The sequence below is a fragment of the Vitis riparia genome, chromosome 1 (assembly GCF_004353265.1).
Source record: "Vitis riparia cultivar Riparia Gloire de Montpellier isolate 1030 chromosome 1, EGFV_Vit.rip_1.0, whole genome shotgun sequence".
NCBI classification, from domain to species: domain Eukaryota; kingdom Viridiplantae; phylum Streptophyta; class Magnoliopsida; order Vitales; family Vitaceae; genus Vitis; species Vitis riparia.
The window spans coordinates 20,523,412-20,543,059 of record NC_048431.1 but is presented as its reverse complement, the minus strand read 5'-3'; the positions used below and the strand labels follow the sequence as shown (position 1 = coordinate 20,543,059).

At 30.4% G+C, this 19,648-nt stretch overlaps 2 protein-coding genes across 2 annotated transcripts; both read left to right on the top strand.

The window, feature by feature from the left end:
- The first annotated feature begins 5,027 nt into the window (after positions 1 to 5,027).
- Positions 5,028 to 6,516, top strand: LOC117922644 (lignin-forming anionic peroxidase-like). The gene is made up of 4 exons (XM_034840819.1): positions 5,028 to 5,319; positions 5,399 to 5,590; positions 5,675 to 5,840; positions 5,923 to 6,516. The coding sequence occupies exons 1-4, from the start codon at positions 5,113 to 5,115 to the stop codon at positions 6,315 to 6,317; spliced, it is 960 nt and encodes a 319-aa protein (XP_034696710.1). The 5' UTR covers positions 5,028 to 5,112; the 3' UTR covers positions 6,318 to 6,516.
- Positions 6,517 to 9,537: 3,021 nt separating this feature from the next.
- LOC117911776 (lignin-forming anionic peroxidase-like) lies at positions 9,538 to 11,048 on the top strand. The gene is made up of 4 exons (XM_034826537.1): positions 9,538 to 9,971; positions 10,050 to 10,241; positions 10,353 to 10,518; positions 10,593 to 11,048. Exons 1-4 carry the CDS (start codon positions 9,750 to 9,752, stop codon positions 10,985 to 10,987), a joined length of 975 nt encoding a protein of 324 aa, XP_034682428.1. The 5' UTR covers positions 9,538 to 9,749; the 3' UTR covers positions 10,988 to 11,048.
- The last annotated feature ends 8,600 nt before the right edge of the window (positions 11,049 to 19,648 follow it).

Genomic DNA, 19,648 nt, shown 5'->3' with positions numbered 1-19,648 from the left:
GTTGTAGTCATAGAAGACATAATTAACTCTGGAAACTATGGTTATCATTATAGGAAAAATACAACCTACCACCAAAAGTGGAACAATACTAAAGCGACATCATGATAAAAGTGAAACAATATACAAGGCAAAAAAAACTCATGAGAATAAATGTTATAGACGAAGCATGTAAGGGCATTAATCACATAGTTGTCATATGTCGAAATGTTTAATTGACCTTTACTAAGCATCACAAAAAGTAAAAAGAAAAAAAAAGGTTGAGATGAACTTTGTTGATAATAAAGAAATTGAAGATACAAACCGCTTAGATATGCCAATTTTTATTTTTATTTTTATTTTTTGAAGATGCTAGTAACAAAATTGATCATTTAATTGAAAATGGGCTTTCTTGTTATAATTAACGGTTATGTCTTGACATGCTATTCTATCTTCATATGTTCTTTCAGTTTACGTACAAACATTAGATTTTTATAAGGTTTCTTTTATATTCTATGCATGACATTTATATATTTATTATTTTCTTTGTCAAACATATAGATAAATCCTCCTAACTTTATTAACTACAAACACATTATGAAGATGCATGTTTTGTAGATTGTGAAACACCACATACAATTCTTAGACATAAAAAGTAGTTTTCAAATTTAATGCTTGCACCAGCTAATGCTAATACAATTTTAGGTTTTTTAAACATGATTCAAGGCTCTGAAAGAGCTACTATTGTTTTACCTAGTGGAACTAAACTTAATATTGGCGATGCATTATATTCGGCTAGATCCAAAGGGAATCTGATTAGTTTTAAAGGTATTTATATAAAAGAATATTATATTGAAACTATGAATGAAGTTAATGAAAAGTATTATATGACTTCTATCATTTTTGAATAAATACACCTGAGTAGATAAGCTCCCTGCTTTTTCCTATGGATTAAATCACACAACCATTATACTCATTAAGTCATATGATGTAATAAACCAAATATTCTATGACTAAAATACTTTTATGCTTTGACATGAATGATTTGGTCACCTAAGGTCATTTACGATGCATCGTAATATCTATAACACTCATGGTCACCTTTTAAAGAACCAAAAAATTCATGTGCATAATTATTACAATTCTGTTGCTTGTTATAATCGTGTATTGGGGGGTGTCGATATAAATTTTCGGCATATATTTTTCATGTGCATAATTATTACAATTCTGTTGCTTGTTATAATCGTGTATTGGGGGGTGTCGATATAAATTTCCGGCATATATTTCATTGACCCAGTTTTTTTGTTTAAATCAACATATGCTGTTAAGGGGATTTGAACGACAGAAGGCTTGGGTGAAATGGGTAGCAACCACTTCAACAAGTTGCTCTTTGATAAAAATTATGCACCAATATATATATATATATATATAAGAACACTAAAGATTATTTTTTAAAACAAATTAATTCTAATTATTTTATTTTTGAATTTGATTTAATTTATTACCAAAAATATAAAAACGTAATTTTATGTCTTTTTTATATAATCTATATATTTATCAAATATAAAAAATATAAATATTAAAAAAATTATACATATTTTATTATTTATTTGATATAATTGAATTCATTTAAATTAAAATGGATTTTAAATTAAAATGGATCCTAATTTTAATATTAAATATATTATAAAATTAAACATGTTATCATATTATTTTTATAAAATAATATTATGCAACATAATAATAAATGTATACTTATTAAATTTATATATATTTTTTAAATATCTATTTTTACTTCTTATATAATTTTTTAGAGTTTTTTTTTTCTAATATTTTCATAATTTTCATTAATTTTTTATGTTATCGATATTTTGTGTCAAAATATCCGTCGATATATCTCCCGCATATTTGTAAAATCAAAATATCGATATATCCGTAATTACCGATATTTTTATTTTTGGTTATAAGATAAATTAATTATTAAACCATTGTTCACATATATTGTCTCAAAATTCTCAACCTTTTTAGAAAGAATTCATGAGAATATATAGGGCCCATCCACTCTTCTAGTATACTATTATGGTTTTTTTATGGTCTTAATATATTCCTCAACTAGGTGGTCTCATGTTCATCTTCTTTTTAATCGCAATATTCCCTTTACATTAATGTTATTTTCTCAAATAATCAATCTAAGACCACAATTTTTAGTTTATCTTATCGAGAAAATTTGTCTTGATGATATGATGAATCTTCATTTGAAACATTTATTAATTAATGTATATCAATTCGAATTAAAATTGAGCATATCGTTGCTCATGTTCGCACATAAAATGGTTTAGCTGAATATATTATTAAATGACTTCAATTGATTGCTTGGCCATTACTTCTAATTAAGAACATAACTACATTTCTCTACTTGGGGTTATGCTATACTCCATGATGCAACCTTAATCTATCTTCATCCTTCTACTTACTATGAGTACTCACTTTTACAACTTGTACTTGATCAATAACTAAATGTTTCTCATTTAAGAATTTTTAGTTATGTTATCCTTGTCCTATTGCTCCTTCTCAAACAACTAAAATGGGCCCTCAAAGGCATCTTCGGATTTATGTTTGTTTTGATTCTTCATTTATCATTCGATATTTGAAACCTCAAACCACTAATGTTTTTATAACATATTTTGTTGATTACCATTTTGACAAGACTCCTTTTTCGCCAGTAGGGGATAGAACTCTAACCTCCATCCCCATTGGGAGGGTTCCACCATCCTCAAGTGTCAAGATTTAGGAGAGAGCATCAAGCGGAAGATCATGAGGTTTTCAAGATTTACATCACCCTCTTCATCGATTAAAATTGATCTAAAAACATCTAGATTATAAGTATTGTTTTTCTGAGCACCTAAATCTAAAATTCATGTTTTGTATGCTTCCGTTGGTTAGATCTAGAGATTCCTAGGGTAGTTTTGAATACAACCTAACAATATAAAGCTTGGATTGAGCAATCTAGATATTTCAACAATGAATGCATTTAAAAATGAATTTAACCATAGTTTAATAACAATAGATTACTTTTATAATCTACAAATTATATATAATAAAAACTATTAAAAACATATCAAACATTGAACAATACATATCACAAGAGATGAACCCTTAAAATATTGTTTTGGTTCGGTTTTTATCATTTAAGAGACAAGGAAATTGAAAAACAAACTAAAAACTTGGTTTTCATTGAACAATATAAATCATAAGATAAGGAAGTACGGTTTGATTTTTATTGGTTCAGAGGTAAGGAAGTGAAAAAACAAACTAATAAAATCAGTTTTCTAAATTCTCAACTCAAAATAATCTATATAATTATTGAAAACCAAATCAATTTGATCAATTTTGGTTGGATTGGATGAGTTTTAATGGTTTTTCTTACACCCATTATAATCGCCATTTCCTTATGCTAATCAAACTAGATTTGGTTTAAGGAACAAGCATGAATGGAAAATTTGTGAAATTTCAGTGAAAATTCATGAAATTTTGGTTTGGTTGATTTTTTTAGGAAAAATTAATCAAACCAAAACAGTCAATTTATACTAGAATTAAAACTTAACTCACCTTTTAGTGATGAAATTTAACAAAAAAGTTTGGGACAATTATTAAGTTCAAGTGAATTTCATCGATTTAAACAAGAAAATAATTGTACATATATCATCATTTCTTTTATATCCTTAAATCTAAATTTACTAAATAGATTATCATTTAAATATTAAATATGTTATCAAGTTCAACATATTATTATCAAATATCACAAATTATATATATATATATATATATATATATATTTAATAAAATAATTTTAATATATGTATTATTACTTTTTTAAAATATTTTATTATTAAATTAAGTTTTTCTCAATATTTCTATAAGTTTTAATCAATTTTCGTCTCATATTTTTTATTTTAATTTTTAATATTTTAACAAAATCCGATATTTTCATAATTTTTTATATTTTAATGGTTGGGAACAAGCAAACAAGCAATTGCATTGTATTTGTATATTACTAACTCATTCATCGAGCTGTACAAGGCACAAGGGTTCGAGTGAGTCACTTTTTTTCAGCTAGTCCGCGTTGCCAATAGTCAATCTTGTGGGCTACGTCCTGCATGTATATTCGTCCATGGCTTTGTTTGCACGTAAGTCCTTATAACGTAGCTGTCTAAATGTTCCTTTAGAATAAAGTCACAATAAAAAAATGTGAAAAGTCAAAACAAAATTGTTTGTACGTGCAATTAAAAATGTCAAACGATCCCCATAAATACTAGAATTAGTAAATGAATATAACGTTCAAACTTATATATCATGCCGATTGGGAGTAAATTGCTGGAAAGGTAGGTGAACAACTGTGACCTTGTCGTCTTTCCCTTCATGTCGACCGATATAAGTCCACATTTTATAACAGATTAGTATACCATTCGGCATAGTAATTAGTGTATAAAGATCATTCTGATGGAGATAGCCTTATAATTAATCATGGATGAGGTGGGTGTGAATGTAACCACAATGAATTTTTCTAGCTAGTAAGGAAAATGACTTTTACCAACCCATAGATAATACATATAAACATACATGAATTTCATCGGAAGATTTGTGATTTCACATTACATTGATGTTTGCTAGGATCCCAAGGCAAGAGTCAGACTGATCTGTGAAAGAAATAGTAAGAAAATGTTGCAGGGAAGGTAGTTAACATATGAATCTAAGTGACTTAGTCGGTTTTTGACTTTGGGAAGATATAACAACTAACTTTGGATGTATGTGACATGACAACTTACGAACCTTTGTCTGCGCCTTCATAGTTTTCCATATTCCAGGCTGCCAAAAAGATGGTCTTAAATGATAAGCTCTTGACATTAGGTGGGGTCCTCTTGAAAACTTTGATTCGTTCTACCAACCAGGAGCTCTTGAGCTTAGGGTTCCTGTTAGGCCGAGCAATATAAATAGGGGTTGAGAGGCTTTGTGCTTCTCATAATTACAACTAGTAGCTCAATATCAGAAAGAGAGAGGGAGAGAGAGAGAGAGAGAGAGATTCCTTTCTTGAGTTCTTTACAGTCCCTTTTGCACAAGCAAAACTAAAGAGCGAAAATGGGCTCAACAGCATGTATTTTTGTTGCTCTATTATTTATTTTCTCAAATATGCCATGTGAAGCTCAGCTATCTTCCTCATTCTACGATAACACCTGTCCAAAAGCCCTCAGTACCATCCGGACAGCGGTCAGGACTGCTGTATCTCGTGAGCGTAGAATGGCAGCATCTCTAATTCGTCTCCACTTCCATGATTGCTTCGTCCAGGTATGCTAATTCAGTTACCTCAGAAATTTTCTTTCCCATGTTCTTGTAGGAGAAAATTAAATGACTGGACTAATTGCAGGGCTGCGATGCATCAATCTTGCTTAATGATTCTTCCTCCATTCAAAGCGAGAAAAATGCTCCCAATAATTTGAATTCAGTTCGAGGATACGATGTCATAGATGATGTAAAGTCTGAAGTGGAGAGCATTTGTCCCGGTATTGTATCGTGTGCTGACATTCTTGCAGTGGCAGCTCGGGATGCATCCGTCGCTGTGAGTACACATTTATCATTATTAATTACCATTAGCACAGTCACGGGCCATTCAAAAATTCCTAATATATATGAAAATATATAGGTGAGTGGACCAACATGGACAGTGAATCTTGGAAGAAGAGATTCCACAACCTCAGGCCTAAGCCAAGCTGCCACCAACCTTCCTAACTTCAGTGACGGCCTCGACAGGCTTATTTCCTTGTTCGGTAGCAAAGGTTTGAGCGAAAGAGACATGGTTGCCCTTTCAGGTATTTGGAACCCTAAAAGAGGTTTCAATTCCAGTTCTCATCATATAAAAGTTTAAATATTAATTTATTCATTGGAATATAGGTTCCCACACGATAGGCCAAGCAAGATGTGTGACATTCCGGGATAGGATATACGACAATGGAACTGATATTGACGCTGGCTTTGCTAGTACCAGGAGACGCCGCTGTCCTGCTACTAGTGGGGATGGTGATGACAATCTTGCAGCCCTGGATTTGGTGACACCCAATTCTTTTGATAACAATTACTTCAAGAATCTCATTCAGAAGAAGGGTCTTCTTCAATCAGATCAAGTACTTTTCAGCGGAGGTTCTAGTGACAGCATCGTCACTGGGTACAGCAAAAGCCCTTCAACATTCAGCTCTGATTTTGCATCAGCCATGGTTAAGATGGGAAATATTGAACCTCTCACTGGCTCTGCCGGAGAGATTCGAAAACTCTGCAGTGCTATAAATTGATTTCTTCACAAGATTTGCAGTCAAAATCCAAGTGTCAATAACGAGTGTTAGACCTTTTTCTCTTCCTTCGATTTGGCGGAGGATGCCAAAATTAATTTCTTTGCTGGTTTCTATTTTATAGGAAATTATAAGGGTTGTCTTATTCATAGGAGATTGTAAGTGTCACTCCTTTATCTTAGTTTAAATAAAAGACAGGTACCATATACCCACTACTATAAATCTCCCTTAGATGTGATCATGGTTTCTTAAAAATTATCATGGCATGTTCAATGAAAATAAAGATAAATTAATGCAAAGTGAGAATATTCAAGACATGTTACAGTAGCGAAAGCTCTTTGATATCAACTTTGTGGCGATCAAAGCTTTGATGCACATTTTAGGGCAGTAAGTGCATGAGGTTTCCAGGCGTTTTGACGGATCATGGTCATGTCCAGGGCCTTCTACTACAAGTATTTTTTTTAAAGATTGTAACACCAACTAAAATAATTCTATAACTACCATAGATTTCAAGTACAATTCATCTTTTGAAAAAGTAGACATTATTTTAAGTATAACTTATCTTTTAAAAAAAGTGAATTCAGTCTAAAAGTAAATTCACCTTTTCAAAAGATGGGTTGAATAAAATTATAAAAAAAAAAAAAGAAAAAAGTGAACTGGTGTTTTAAAAAAAGATAAGTTCCATATAATTCATTTTTTCAAAAGGAATTTTATTGCAAAATAAAATAAGAGATGAAAAAACTTGTATTTCTATATGTATTTTTTAAATGACCTTTTTTTTAATAATAATTTTTTAAAATAACATTAAAAAAAATCCATCATATTCACAAAAGAGGGAATAATTAATTCACATCTCATGTTTCCTGCATCTTCCTAATTATGTTTAATTTTAAAAAATCATTTTCTCAATTATCACACTGTTGCTGCACATTATTCCATAAATTTCTACTAAATTCTCTCGAACCAATTTTTTTCCTTATCACTTTCAGTTTTTTTTTCCCACTTAAACACTTTCTATTACACACCTTTCCTTACTTAGTTGCTTAATTTCATTTTCAATTTAACCCATCAACTTCATACTTTTAGCCCATATGACTTGCTAGCACAGCGAGCTACTTCGATAATTTTATCTAAGTGTATCCTCTCTATAATTCACCACGAGCTATCCTGGTGGCACCCAAAAAATTTACTCTCCAATTATTATTATTATTATTATTATTATATATAGTTTCAAAGAAGTTTAAAACAATATTTTAACTTTAATGTAATAATTTGCAACAACAAATAGTATTAGTTGATATCAACATTTCATCCAAAAATTTCATATTTTTTGTTCAATTTTTTAATTGTTCAAATTTGAAGAAATTTTTGGTTGGCATCAACCTGTTTGTCAGTTGAAAAAGTGGATCCATCATTGTGTGTTACGTGTACAGCTTGTGATGTCTAAGCTCATCATGGCAAGATCAATTATAGTGAATTAATTATCTTGAAACTTAATATAGTACATGTTCCAAGCCACTCTATGCTAATATGATGATTATTACCCCATGTTTGATCTTTGATGCATCGAAAGGTTCATAGTCTCCTTATATATCTTCATTTCACAATGTTATATCATAGATGCTCCAAGTATGCCCATAGATTAACATGTATATAGGTTAGTGGTTGAATATCAATGGGGTCTCTCGTATTTTACACCTAGGTGAAAATGATTATTTCACTCTTATTACAAAAAAGAGTGCATATTTCTTTTGGTATAAATATAACCAAATGATCTTCTACACCCTTTTAAAGGTTTAACCCTTGATATAGAGCTTGATGCTAAGACACTTGCCTAAGTCAAGAGTAGAGCTTGAAAAGTCTAAAACAGAAGTGATGATACATCTCAATTGCATAACTAACTTTCACATGATTAAGCACATTGAGATTAGCTTGAGGTATTTATTTAATGACTAATCTAAAAGTTTATGGAGGCGGGATTGAAAAATATTGAGCTCAATTTGGCTAGAATGAGAAGGCAAACCATTGTGTCTTTGTAACACGCCTCATCTTAAAGACTCCTTATTATAATTGAATAATTAATGTGGGAATTATTATTTTGAAATACTATAAAAGTTCCACTTCTTACCAAACAAATTAAGAAATTCTTGTTCTCCTATACTTCTCTCATTGATCATATTGCTATTACACCTTCTTGCATTTACGCCTCCCTGAAACTTGAACCTTTTCATGCATACCATGTGATTGGTCGCCTAGAAATAAGAATTTGAGATAAACACCATTCGTACTTCCATACAACTGATGTCCCCCCACATCACACTTTGCTCCCTTTATCTCTTCCAATCTTTGACACCTCATGGTCCCATGTGACTAACCTTCTATAAGTAAAAACTTGGAGATAAACACTAGTCGTATTTTTGTAAAATCCAAATAACAATATTTTTGTCGACACCAACTTTTCTCCATGCTGATTAATTTATGACTTTATCAATGTTCAATCTTGAAGGCTGCATGGTGCACGGCCTTATTCTTTCATGGCTGCCATAAGGTGCCAATACTTGATTTTGGACGTACCCACGTAGCTATCAAGAACATACCTTTAGAATAAGTTGTAATCGAATAATTACAAAAAGTGAAAACAATTAATCACATGTAACTAAAAATGTCAAAGAATGATCCGTAAATACTTAAATTAGTAAATCAACGTGGGCGTTCAAACTTATTTATTTATTCTACCAAGTAGGACCACAATGCCGGAAAGGTAGGTGAGCTTCATCTTGTCGTCTTCCTTTTCACGAACAATTAATAGCAGCCAACATTTTGAAGATATGTGTGTGTTATCGTGGTTCCATATACATTATATATATAAAGATATGCGTGTGTGAAGAACATTTTTTATTACAATACTAAGGTTTTGAAGCCAATATAAATAAACACATGAATCCAAATCACTTGGTCGGTTCTTGACTTTGAAATACATAGCAATAAACTTCACATATATCTGGCAAGAAAGAGTGCGAACCTGATCAGCCCCCAGCGCCCCCCATCCCCCATCCATAGTTTTCTATATTCCAAGCTGCCGAAAAGATAAAAGTTTTATATAATAATCTCATGGCAATTGGTCATGCCCCAAGCAATAACTTTTGCTGTTAGGAAGCAGTATTTTATATAGGGATTGAGAGGCTTGTGCTTCTCATCAAAACTACTTGCTCAATAGCTCACAGAGAGAGAGGGAGAGAGAGATCCATAGTTTTCTATATTCCAAGCTGCCGAAAAGATAAAAGTTTTATATAATAATCTCATGGCAATATATGGGTCATGCCCCAAGCAATAACTTTTGCTGTTAGGAAGCAGTACTATATATAGGGATTGAGAGGCTTGTGCTTCTCATCAAAACTACTTGCTCAATAGCGCAGCGAGAGAGAGAGAGAGAGAATGGGCTCAATAGCAGGGAATTATGGTGCATGCATTTTTGTGGCTGTTTTATTGATTCTCTCGAACATGCCATGTGAAGCTCAGCTTTCTTCATCATTCTACGATAATACATGTCCAAAGGCACTCAGTACCATCCGAACAGCGACAAGGAAGGCGGTATCTCGTGAGCGTAGAATGGCGGCATCTCTAATTCGTCTCCATTTCCACGATTGCTTTGTTCAGGTATTCATTCCTTTCTCTCCAGCCACACTATTTGTCCTTGTAAGATTTTTATTTTAAGTCATTGGATTAATACTGCAGGGATGTGATGCATCAATCTTGCTTGATGATTCCTCCTCCATTCAAAGTGAGAAAAATGCACCTAATAATTTGAATTCAGTTAGAGGATATGAAGTCATAGACGATGTAAAGTCTCAAGTGGAGAGCATCTGTCCCGGCATTGTATCTTGTGCTGACATTCTTTCAGTGGCAGCCCGAGATGCATCTGTTGCTGTAAGTATACATTGAGTGTTATAACCGTTAGCACGATCATATCTCTTGATTGTTTTTTCTGCATGGATTCCATAATGATATTGACAAATCTTTTATGCATACATGAAATAGGTTGGAGGGCCAACATGGACAGTGAAGCTTGGAAGAAGAGACTCCACCACTTCAGGCCTCAGCCAAGTTTCCAGCAACCTTCCTAGCTTCAGAGATAGCCTTGACAGGCTTATCTCCTTGTTTGGTAGCAAAGGTTTGAGTACAAGAGACATGGTTGCCCTCTCAGGTAGGTGGAATCAATTTGAATTCACTTTTGATCATGTGACTCAATACTAATTAACTCACTGAATGGAAATACAGGTTCTCATACAATAGGCCAAGCAAGATGTGTGACATTCCGGGATAGGATATACGACAATGGAACTGATATTGACGCGGGCTTTGCTAGTACCAGGAGACGCCGCTGTCCTGCTGATAATGGGGATGGTGATGACAATCTTGCAGCCCTCGATTTGGTGACACCCAACTCTTTTGATAACAATTACTTCAAGAATCTCATTCAAAAAAAGGGTCTTCTTCAATCAGACCAAGTACTTTTCAGCGGAGGATCCACAGACAGTATTGTCAGTGAATATAGCAAGAACCGTAAAACTTTCAGTTCTGATTTCGCATCAGCCATGGTAAAGATGGGAGATATTGAACCTCTCACTGGCTCGGCTGGAGAGATACGTGAATTCTGCAATGCCATAAACTAAGTTGTTGTGCCTACATGCTTTAATTCGAAATGTCTTTTGAGAGTCAATAGTTTCCATTGAATTTTCCTCTCTTCCTTTGTCTTTGCAAGTAGTGTTGAAAATTAAGGTCGTTCTTTATCTTGTATTCGATACAAAGTTGGTTTTGGAGTGTGCCCATCATGACCCTTATGCCTACTGGTACAAGTCTCCTTATATTTCCTTCAATAATCTCCTGCTGCCAGTAAATAAATTAGATTAAATTGCATTCAAAATGTGATGCACATAGAAACCAAATACAAATCATGGTGTCACAACCCACAGAAAAATATATATTATCCAACCATGCAAAATTTTGCAAAGCTGCATGTGATCTAGTCATTGCATATTATATTGGCAGTTTGCAAAACCAGGGCTTCATGCAGGCTTCATCAAGCCGAAAGTACCACCTGACCATTGTCAACTAATATCAGCTGTCTAACCTTGGGATGAATGTTGGGTGTAATTCCAGCGGCCCATGCCAAAAAAGGGGCTCTGTCCAATGGCACAGGCCTAATTTCTACTGCTTGGGCCTTAGGATCTAAACCTATGCATCAAGAAAGAAGCCCAAGCCCAGCCTTATGGGTTTCATGGGTAGTCTGGGTCTAGACTGCCGGCTTGGGCTTTCAGGTCCAACCTATTTAATTTTTAGTATGTTTAAATAAGAAACAAAACATCTTTATATAATCATGCTTTAACAATGTTTCCAAAATTGGATAAGTTATTAAACCAGAAAAGTTATTAGATACAATTCATTAGTTGGGCTGATGATGGTTGAATAGTGAGTGATAGCAACATGACCTCATAAATATATAATTTTAATTTTAATATGAAAATATAAATAAATAATTTAAAACTTTAATAGTATTTCATTTTTTTTTATCTTTCATACTACCAAATTTAAACATAATAAGAATAACTATAAATATATTAATATATTTAATTTTATTAAATAAAATATGTACAATATTTAAATATGAAGATGTATTCAACACAAAACGAAAATTCTATTATTTTATTTTATGGACCTATGAAAAAATTATATTTCCTACTATTTTATAATTTCAAAACTATTACATTATTAGTTTATATTCTTTTCACAGTTATAATTATAAAAATAAATGTGAAGTTAAATATTTACATTTTTTTAAGAGTTATAGTTAATGATTTATTTTTCTTTCCATATTTATACTACACACATAATAAATAAACAACAACAATAAAGGCAAACTTGTGTTTTGGGCCTCCCATTTGCAAATAATATATGGTTTTTAAATTCCAAGAATATGGAATATGAGAATTAGTTGTTAATGTGAAAAATAATATGGGTTTTGTGCACTTTGTGTTGACTCATTTTTATGTGTCTAGATTGCCTTCACCTACTTTCATGTCAATAGCCACATTAATCAATAGTTTCCATAAAAAGAAAATAATAATAATAATAATAATAATAATAATAATAATAATAATAATAATAATAATAATAATTACATCTAAAATTTGGATTACACATGCAACCCAAGAATCATCTCAAATTTGGGGAAACTCTCTCTCTCTCACTTCCTCACCACACCCGAGACCCATCTTCCCTAAACTTCTACCTCTCATTTTGTCCTAATCCCAAATCTAAAAAATTTATTATTTTCCTACCTCATTTGAAATCCAAAGATAGTCTATTTTTAGACATCTTTTGTCTATCTCTTCATGTCCTAACCAGCTGAACTAGATGCCCATCTTCCCAAAACCTTCTTCCTTTCATTTTGCCCTAACCCCATTGTCTCTCTCTTCACAACCTGATCACGCAAACTCGATACCCGTCTTCCTAAAATATTCAAGTAAATCGAACTAGACCCATATCTTCTTCTTTCATCATCAAAGGTGAAATTTTTTTAAGGTTTTTGGAAATCGAATTGGAGCTTTCCTTTGTTTTGGATTAATCAATCATAGGTGAATTTTCCATTTAAGTCTTTGTTTGGCTATTGAGAAAATCTTGGGGTCGAAGGTGTTTTTATTTTGGGGTTGCTTATATTTTGCTTCATTTTCGCATGAATGAAACATAGGATAAATTTGTTTTGGTTAAATATATGTTTGTATTTTTAAATAAAGTAGAAAAAATTTATTTCCTTTCCACAATTTGTGTTATCATAAGATTTTTGGGGAAATTGGTTTATCTATATTACTTCTAATTGATGGATTTTTTTCATTTAATTTTAATGGGATATATGACAATTACTACTAGCAAATAAAGGGACATGGGAGATTCTATGCTTGGTCATTTTTAACTATTATTGCTTTACTAAGTTAGTCCATGCTTAATTTTGAATGCCAATTTCATTCTGTGTATGTTGTTATTCTTTTCTCCTTTGTCTTTGCTTGAGAGACTTGAATGTGTCAATTGAGCTAATAAAATTTCAAGGAGCGTGACATTCTTTTTAGACGGTTTTTTGAATTTGATTTGAGACTTGATAAAATGATGGCAATAACCATTTGAGAGATGAAACTTGAATATAGATTTGGGATGAAAATTAAGTGACAACTTTGTGAAGTGTTGGCCATGCCTTAGTTTATTTCTTTATTTTTTTATTATTATTCTTATTGCAATATTTGAATTGTTCTCTGGAGGATTAATGAATGCGTCATTAACCCGAGAATTGGTATTCATTTTTTTGAGTTCTATTTTTAGGATAAAATTATATTTGTAAGTCTTTAAATTTGAGACGAGCATTATTTTATTTTATTTTTTGTCAAATGGTACTATGGTTTTCAACCACATTGTAGCCATGTTTTGCACCAAATTAGAGAAGTGATCCCTCCCAATCACCCATTACCAAAAATTGATCATGTTGATGAGATCATAAAAGTCTATTTGGAACCCCCAGTTTAATCGCCTCTCATCTCAGGATCCTCTATGACCCCTTGTCTTTTCAACATCAAATCAACTTGCAAACACTTCCTTTGTACATAAAATGTTTTTAATATTGCAAAAGGGAGTAATCATAATGGTTAGGTCGATTTATCTGATATAATCACTCAAATTCAAGCTTACAAATGATCATAATCATTTTTTTTTTTTTTAATATTGCTAAAAGGAGATTATAATGATTTTATTTGATATCATCACTAAAATTCAAACTTTCAAACGTCTTTTACAAAGAAGTTTCAAAAGACTACAGGAAAGAGTTTCCATTGAAGACAAACAATGAAACCACAGCTTTGCAAAATATTTACCCACATAGTCCAACAAAATTTAGAAATTCACACACTACCTACAATTTTTGCTAACCAACAACAAATTTATGCAATTTAATTCTTATTTTTTATTTATTATTTTAAGTGTCAATAAATATGATTGAATTATGAAGTATTTGGTCAAAAGAGGATCTTGCCTAATTATAGTCATCAAACAACCATCCACACCATAGGCTTTGGACTTTAAAAAAGTCTACAAAACTCAAGGACTTCCATCCAATTTCTAGATATCTCTAGAACATTCTTCTGACCATCAAAAAGAAATTACCACTTTAATTTTTTATTTCATGAGTCTTCGATCTGGAAAAAGATTGGTATCAAATCGACGATCATGTAGTAAAAAATCCACTTGCACGTAAAGCTATCACCTCATGGTTGCAGACAAAAGTTGGAGTCCAAGAACAACTCTAGAATTGCTGATGTGCTCCATTTGAAACAAATGAGCTAAAGAGCACTTAATAAAAATTAATTACCTTCAAATTTTGGGTTGGGTTTAGGGCAAAATGCAATTGAATGAGAGGAAAAAAAAAATCTTATTCAGGAAGCCAATATTTCGAAGTTCACTTTTTCGTTCAAACTTGCTCTACTATAACAAAATTAGAGTCACAGCTACACCTCTTCAAGCCTTTTTTTAATTGGACGTTCTTAGGATGAAGTGCAGATTTGGTTGTTGAGAAAGTGGAGAAAAAAAATGTAGATTGCAATTTGGGATTAAGGTTTGCTTTCTAAAATGAGAAAGAGTGAGGAGAGAAATGTTTGACAACTTTGAGATGAAGAAGTTTTAGATTTGGGAAATTTGATATGGTTCCAAGTTAAGTGTGTAACCTAAATTTCAAACATAATAATTATTTGTTTTTTTTTAAAAAAAACTATTGGTTAATGTGGCTGTTGACATGGAGATGGGTGAGGGCAATCCGGGCATATAAAAATGAGTTAGGACAAAGTGCACAAAACCCATATTATTTAGCACATTAACGACTGATTCTAATATTTCATATTTTTTGGATTTGAAAACTATATTGTTTACAAATAGGAGGCCCAAAGCACAAGTTTCCCAACAACAACAACAACAACAACATTAATAATAATAATAATAATAATAATAATGGAATTAAAATATATGAATGAATATGTATAATCAAAGAAAGGATATTTTTGGCAGATTGGAGGGTTGGTTGCATCCATCAAACTCCCCTTGTGTATGTCATGGGCACTTGGGTGAATGCACTATAAAGTTAAGGTATGCGTCTTTCCTAACAACAATTGCTTTTAGGAAAGTTGATAGCACCTAAGGTCCTACAAGTGGTATCAGAGTCGAAGTCATGAGTTTGAACTCTAGGGGTGTTACTAGGGAGAGAGCGAAGGGGGGGTGATTGTTGGTAGATCAGAGGGTTGGTCACATTCACCAACTCCCCTTGTGTTCATTGTGGGAGTTTGGGTGAATCCACTATAAGGTTAGGGTATGCGCCTTTACTAACAACAATTGTTTTTAGGAGAATTAGTAGCGTCTGAGGTCCTATAGATATAAATAAATCTATCTATTTATGATTTGAATTTTTATTATTATTTTCTTTTTTATCCACTAAACATCTACAACATATGTTACGGTGAAACTTTTTTAGTTCATAGTAGTTAATTCCCTCCTATTATAATTTTAATTTAAGTTGGTCCATTCTCTCCTATCATATATTCATTCTCTCCTGTCATAAATTATAAAGCTTTTTTGTTCATATTAAGCAATCCCACTAAAAAAAAACATGGTTTTAAAAATCGGACTGGACCGACCAGTTCAACCAATCCGATTGTCGGACGGTCACGATTTCGGTTTGGTCTAGTTAATTGAGTTGATGGAGGGTTGAATCAGGATCGGATCAGATGAATCGATGGTTCGATCAACAAATTAGACGAATCGACTAGTCCAACTATTTAATTTTTTTTTTAACCTTACCAAAACGCCGATGTTTCTTAAGGGAACCATATCACTCCACGAGGAGCCCATCCAACCCACTTGTCATCAAGCCCAAGAAACTTTAGTATTGCAAATTAATGATTATTATATGCCTTTTATACCTCCCAATCTCTACATATTTTTTATCCATTATTGATGTGGGATTCGTTAGTAAGAAATTTTTTTTGCAAGCTGAAGAGCTTGAGTTAGGACTTTCAAGTGTAAAAATTGAAGTTTAACCACTAAGCTATGAAGTTTCTTATTATATTATATTTGCAAATAAAAATATAACAAATTTAATATTTTTTTTCAATTCTTTATTGTATTAAACCCTTTCACCTTTATTTTTATAATAATTATATAATGTAATTATAAAAATAATATAAATTAATTAATATAATAATTTCAAAACAATAAAATATAAAAGACATGCGAATCAAATTAAATATTAGATTTTTTTTATTTTAAATATATCTTTATATTTAAATATTATATATGTTCAATTTAACAAAATTTAAAATATTAATATATTTATATTTCTCTTCATTATTTAATTTGATATGTCAAATATAAAAATGATATATTATTAAAGTTTTAATTATAAATAATTTTAATTTTTAATAATTATTTAAATTTTTATATAATATATAAATTATTATTTATGACGTATCAGTGGTTTGACCACTGATCTGACCAATGAACCATAAATCGATAATTTTTTTTATTTAAGCACCTCTCCGATTCTAAAAAACATTGTAAAAAATATTTATTTCATTTTTGTATTAACCAAATCCTTGCAATGTACATTGTTCCGATAAAATCATTTCAGTTTAAGTAGGTTGATTCCCGCTACGGTAGTCATTATTTTGCACTGCCTTTTCGATGTCCCGCCATCCTTCTAACTGGCATTCTTGACTTCCCCTTCTATATGCAAGATTAAATCAAAAGCCAATAGACGAAACATAGAGAAGAAACACGTCCAGGTAGCCAAAATAGATAAATTTTTTCCCTTTGCTTTTCTTTTACTCCTCTAATTGATTGATAAGAATGTAGATGGAAAGTAGGAGAATGATTTGAATTTATTATTATTATTTATTATTTATTGCCGTAAAATAAATTTTGTTTCGTGGTTGATTAGGAAATCAACACCCACAAAGATCATAACCGAAAACCTAATATCATTAATATCGGTTTTTTTTTTCTTATTTATTTATTTATTAACTTTCTTCACAAGTCGTTTATGATTCTAAATTATGTCTTGTTAACATTTATCAAGAGATTCACGTTGGATTAAAAAGTGTTTATTATTTTAACTTTTTATTAAAAGTAATTTGTTTTTAGACTTTAGGTAGTTTGTTTTTTTATATTTTTGATAACTTATTATAAACTTTTTATTGAATAGAGAAAACCAAAATATTTAGATTTTTTTTTTTTAAAAAAAAGAATAACATAACTTATTTTTTTAATATTTAATATAAATAAAATACTATAAAAATAAACAATATGATATTTAACACTATTAAATATTAAAATTTTATTTAGAATTAAGTAAAAACCGAACACCACCTTAGTTTGCTTCATTGCTTTATTTATCTTCAAAATATTTTATTTTAATTTTTTTTAAGCATCTAAATAGAGTATTTGATGAAGATTTCAGCATGTATTTTTGCTTTGAAATTTTTATTTTAGGCGTCCACGTTTGCTTGCCTAACAACTTGGGTACGAAACATAGAAAAGAACTTATTAGGATAGTTTTTCATTTTTTCTTAACTTATACTCTCAGTGATTAATAAAAATAAATGATATATTTTCTTATGTTTGAATATCATAAGAGAGAAAAAACCTCGAAAAAGAAAAAAGAAAAAATGGGAAACAAAAGATTGAGAAAAATATATTTTTATAATAATTTATTTATTTATTTCCCCTAAGTTTTCAGTCAAATTTCATAGAAAAGAAAATTTATAGTTTTTCCTTTATCTTTTTCTCTTGTTAGATTTCTTTTTCTTTATTGATATTCCAATCTTGAAAACTATAATGAACTGATTTTAATACAAAAGAAGCATTTTTTTAGTGGGATTGTATTAAACCAAAAAAAATATTTTACAAGCACCCACATTTTATATATAATATAGGGTATAGGTATAATTTTTTTCCCTTTAAAATCATATTTAAGCCACACTTATATTAGAAGTCATGATAGTTCAAATATTAAAAAAAATGTTGAATAAATTTTACCAATTTGTTTGAGAAAGAAATATAAACATTCAAACTTTTTAGAAAATGTTGAAAATTATAATTCATGTTGAAAGAAAAATAAAGTTATTTGAAGAATTTTGATCAAACACTTTTAGCAATTACATTTACTTTTTAATAAAACTCTTTCGAATAAAATTTATTTTCATGCATTGGATACATACTATTTATTGGAGTCCAATAAAAGAAAATTATATTTTCTTATATTTGAATATCCAAAGGAAAATATGAGAAAAAAACCTTAAAAAAATAAAAAATAAAAAATAATTTAAAATCAAAGTTTGGGGAAAGTACATTTTTATAATAATTCAATTTTCCCTCCCCATTTTTTTTAATATGGATGGTCAAGTTTTTTTTTTAAAAAAAAGAAATTTATACTTTTTTTATTCCTTTTCTTTTCTTATATATATATATATATATATATATATATATATATATATACACATATTTTTTTTTTCTCTTTATTAATATTCCAATCTTGAAAACTTTAGTAAACTAATTTTAATGATACTTGACAAGATAATTAAAATGAACAAATCTTTAGGCAAATCTTTGGGTAAAGAGTTTATTATTACTACTTAAATTTAACTTTCAAAATTTGAACAATTTAAATAATAACTTTGTCTTATATTTTTAACCCTTTTAATATTTATTTATAAGTCCTATTTATAGTCAACCAAAAAATGATTTTAATATTCATTAACATTTTACTTTGAAAACTTATTGATATCTTATTAAAAAAAATTGATGTCTAATATTTGTGAAAATATTATTCCCATACATACGTCTATTGAAATTGCCTCCATCAATGGCTTCATAAATTGGAAGTATGAGGGTCGAGAATAGGAATGACAATGGGGTAGGTTCCGGATGGGTCACCCCCATCCCAACCCCGTCTCGTTTATTCGAAACAATTCCCATCGTTGCCCCATTTAAAAAATTAAACGGAGCGGAGTGGGGCGAGTATGATAAATTCCCATACCCATCCCGTCCCACCCTGTTTAACTTTTTTTTTTTTTAATAAAAAAATCACTTTTAAAATTTTTAATTGCATGAAAATAAATATATTTTATAAATAATTAAATTATTATATTTTTTATAACTTATTTTATTAAAAATATTTTTTATTATCAATATATTAAAAATAATAAAATAAAATTTTAAATTAAATTAATTTTAAAATTTAAGTTAAATTT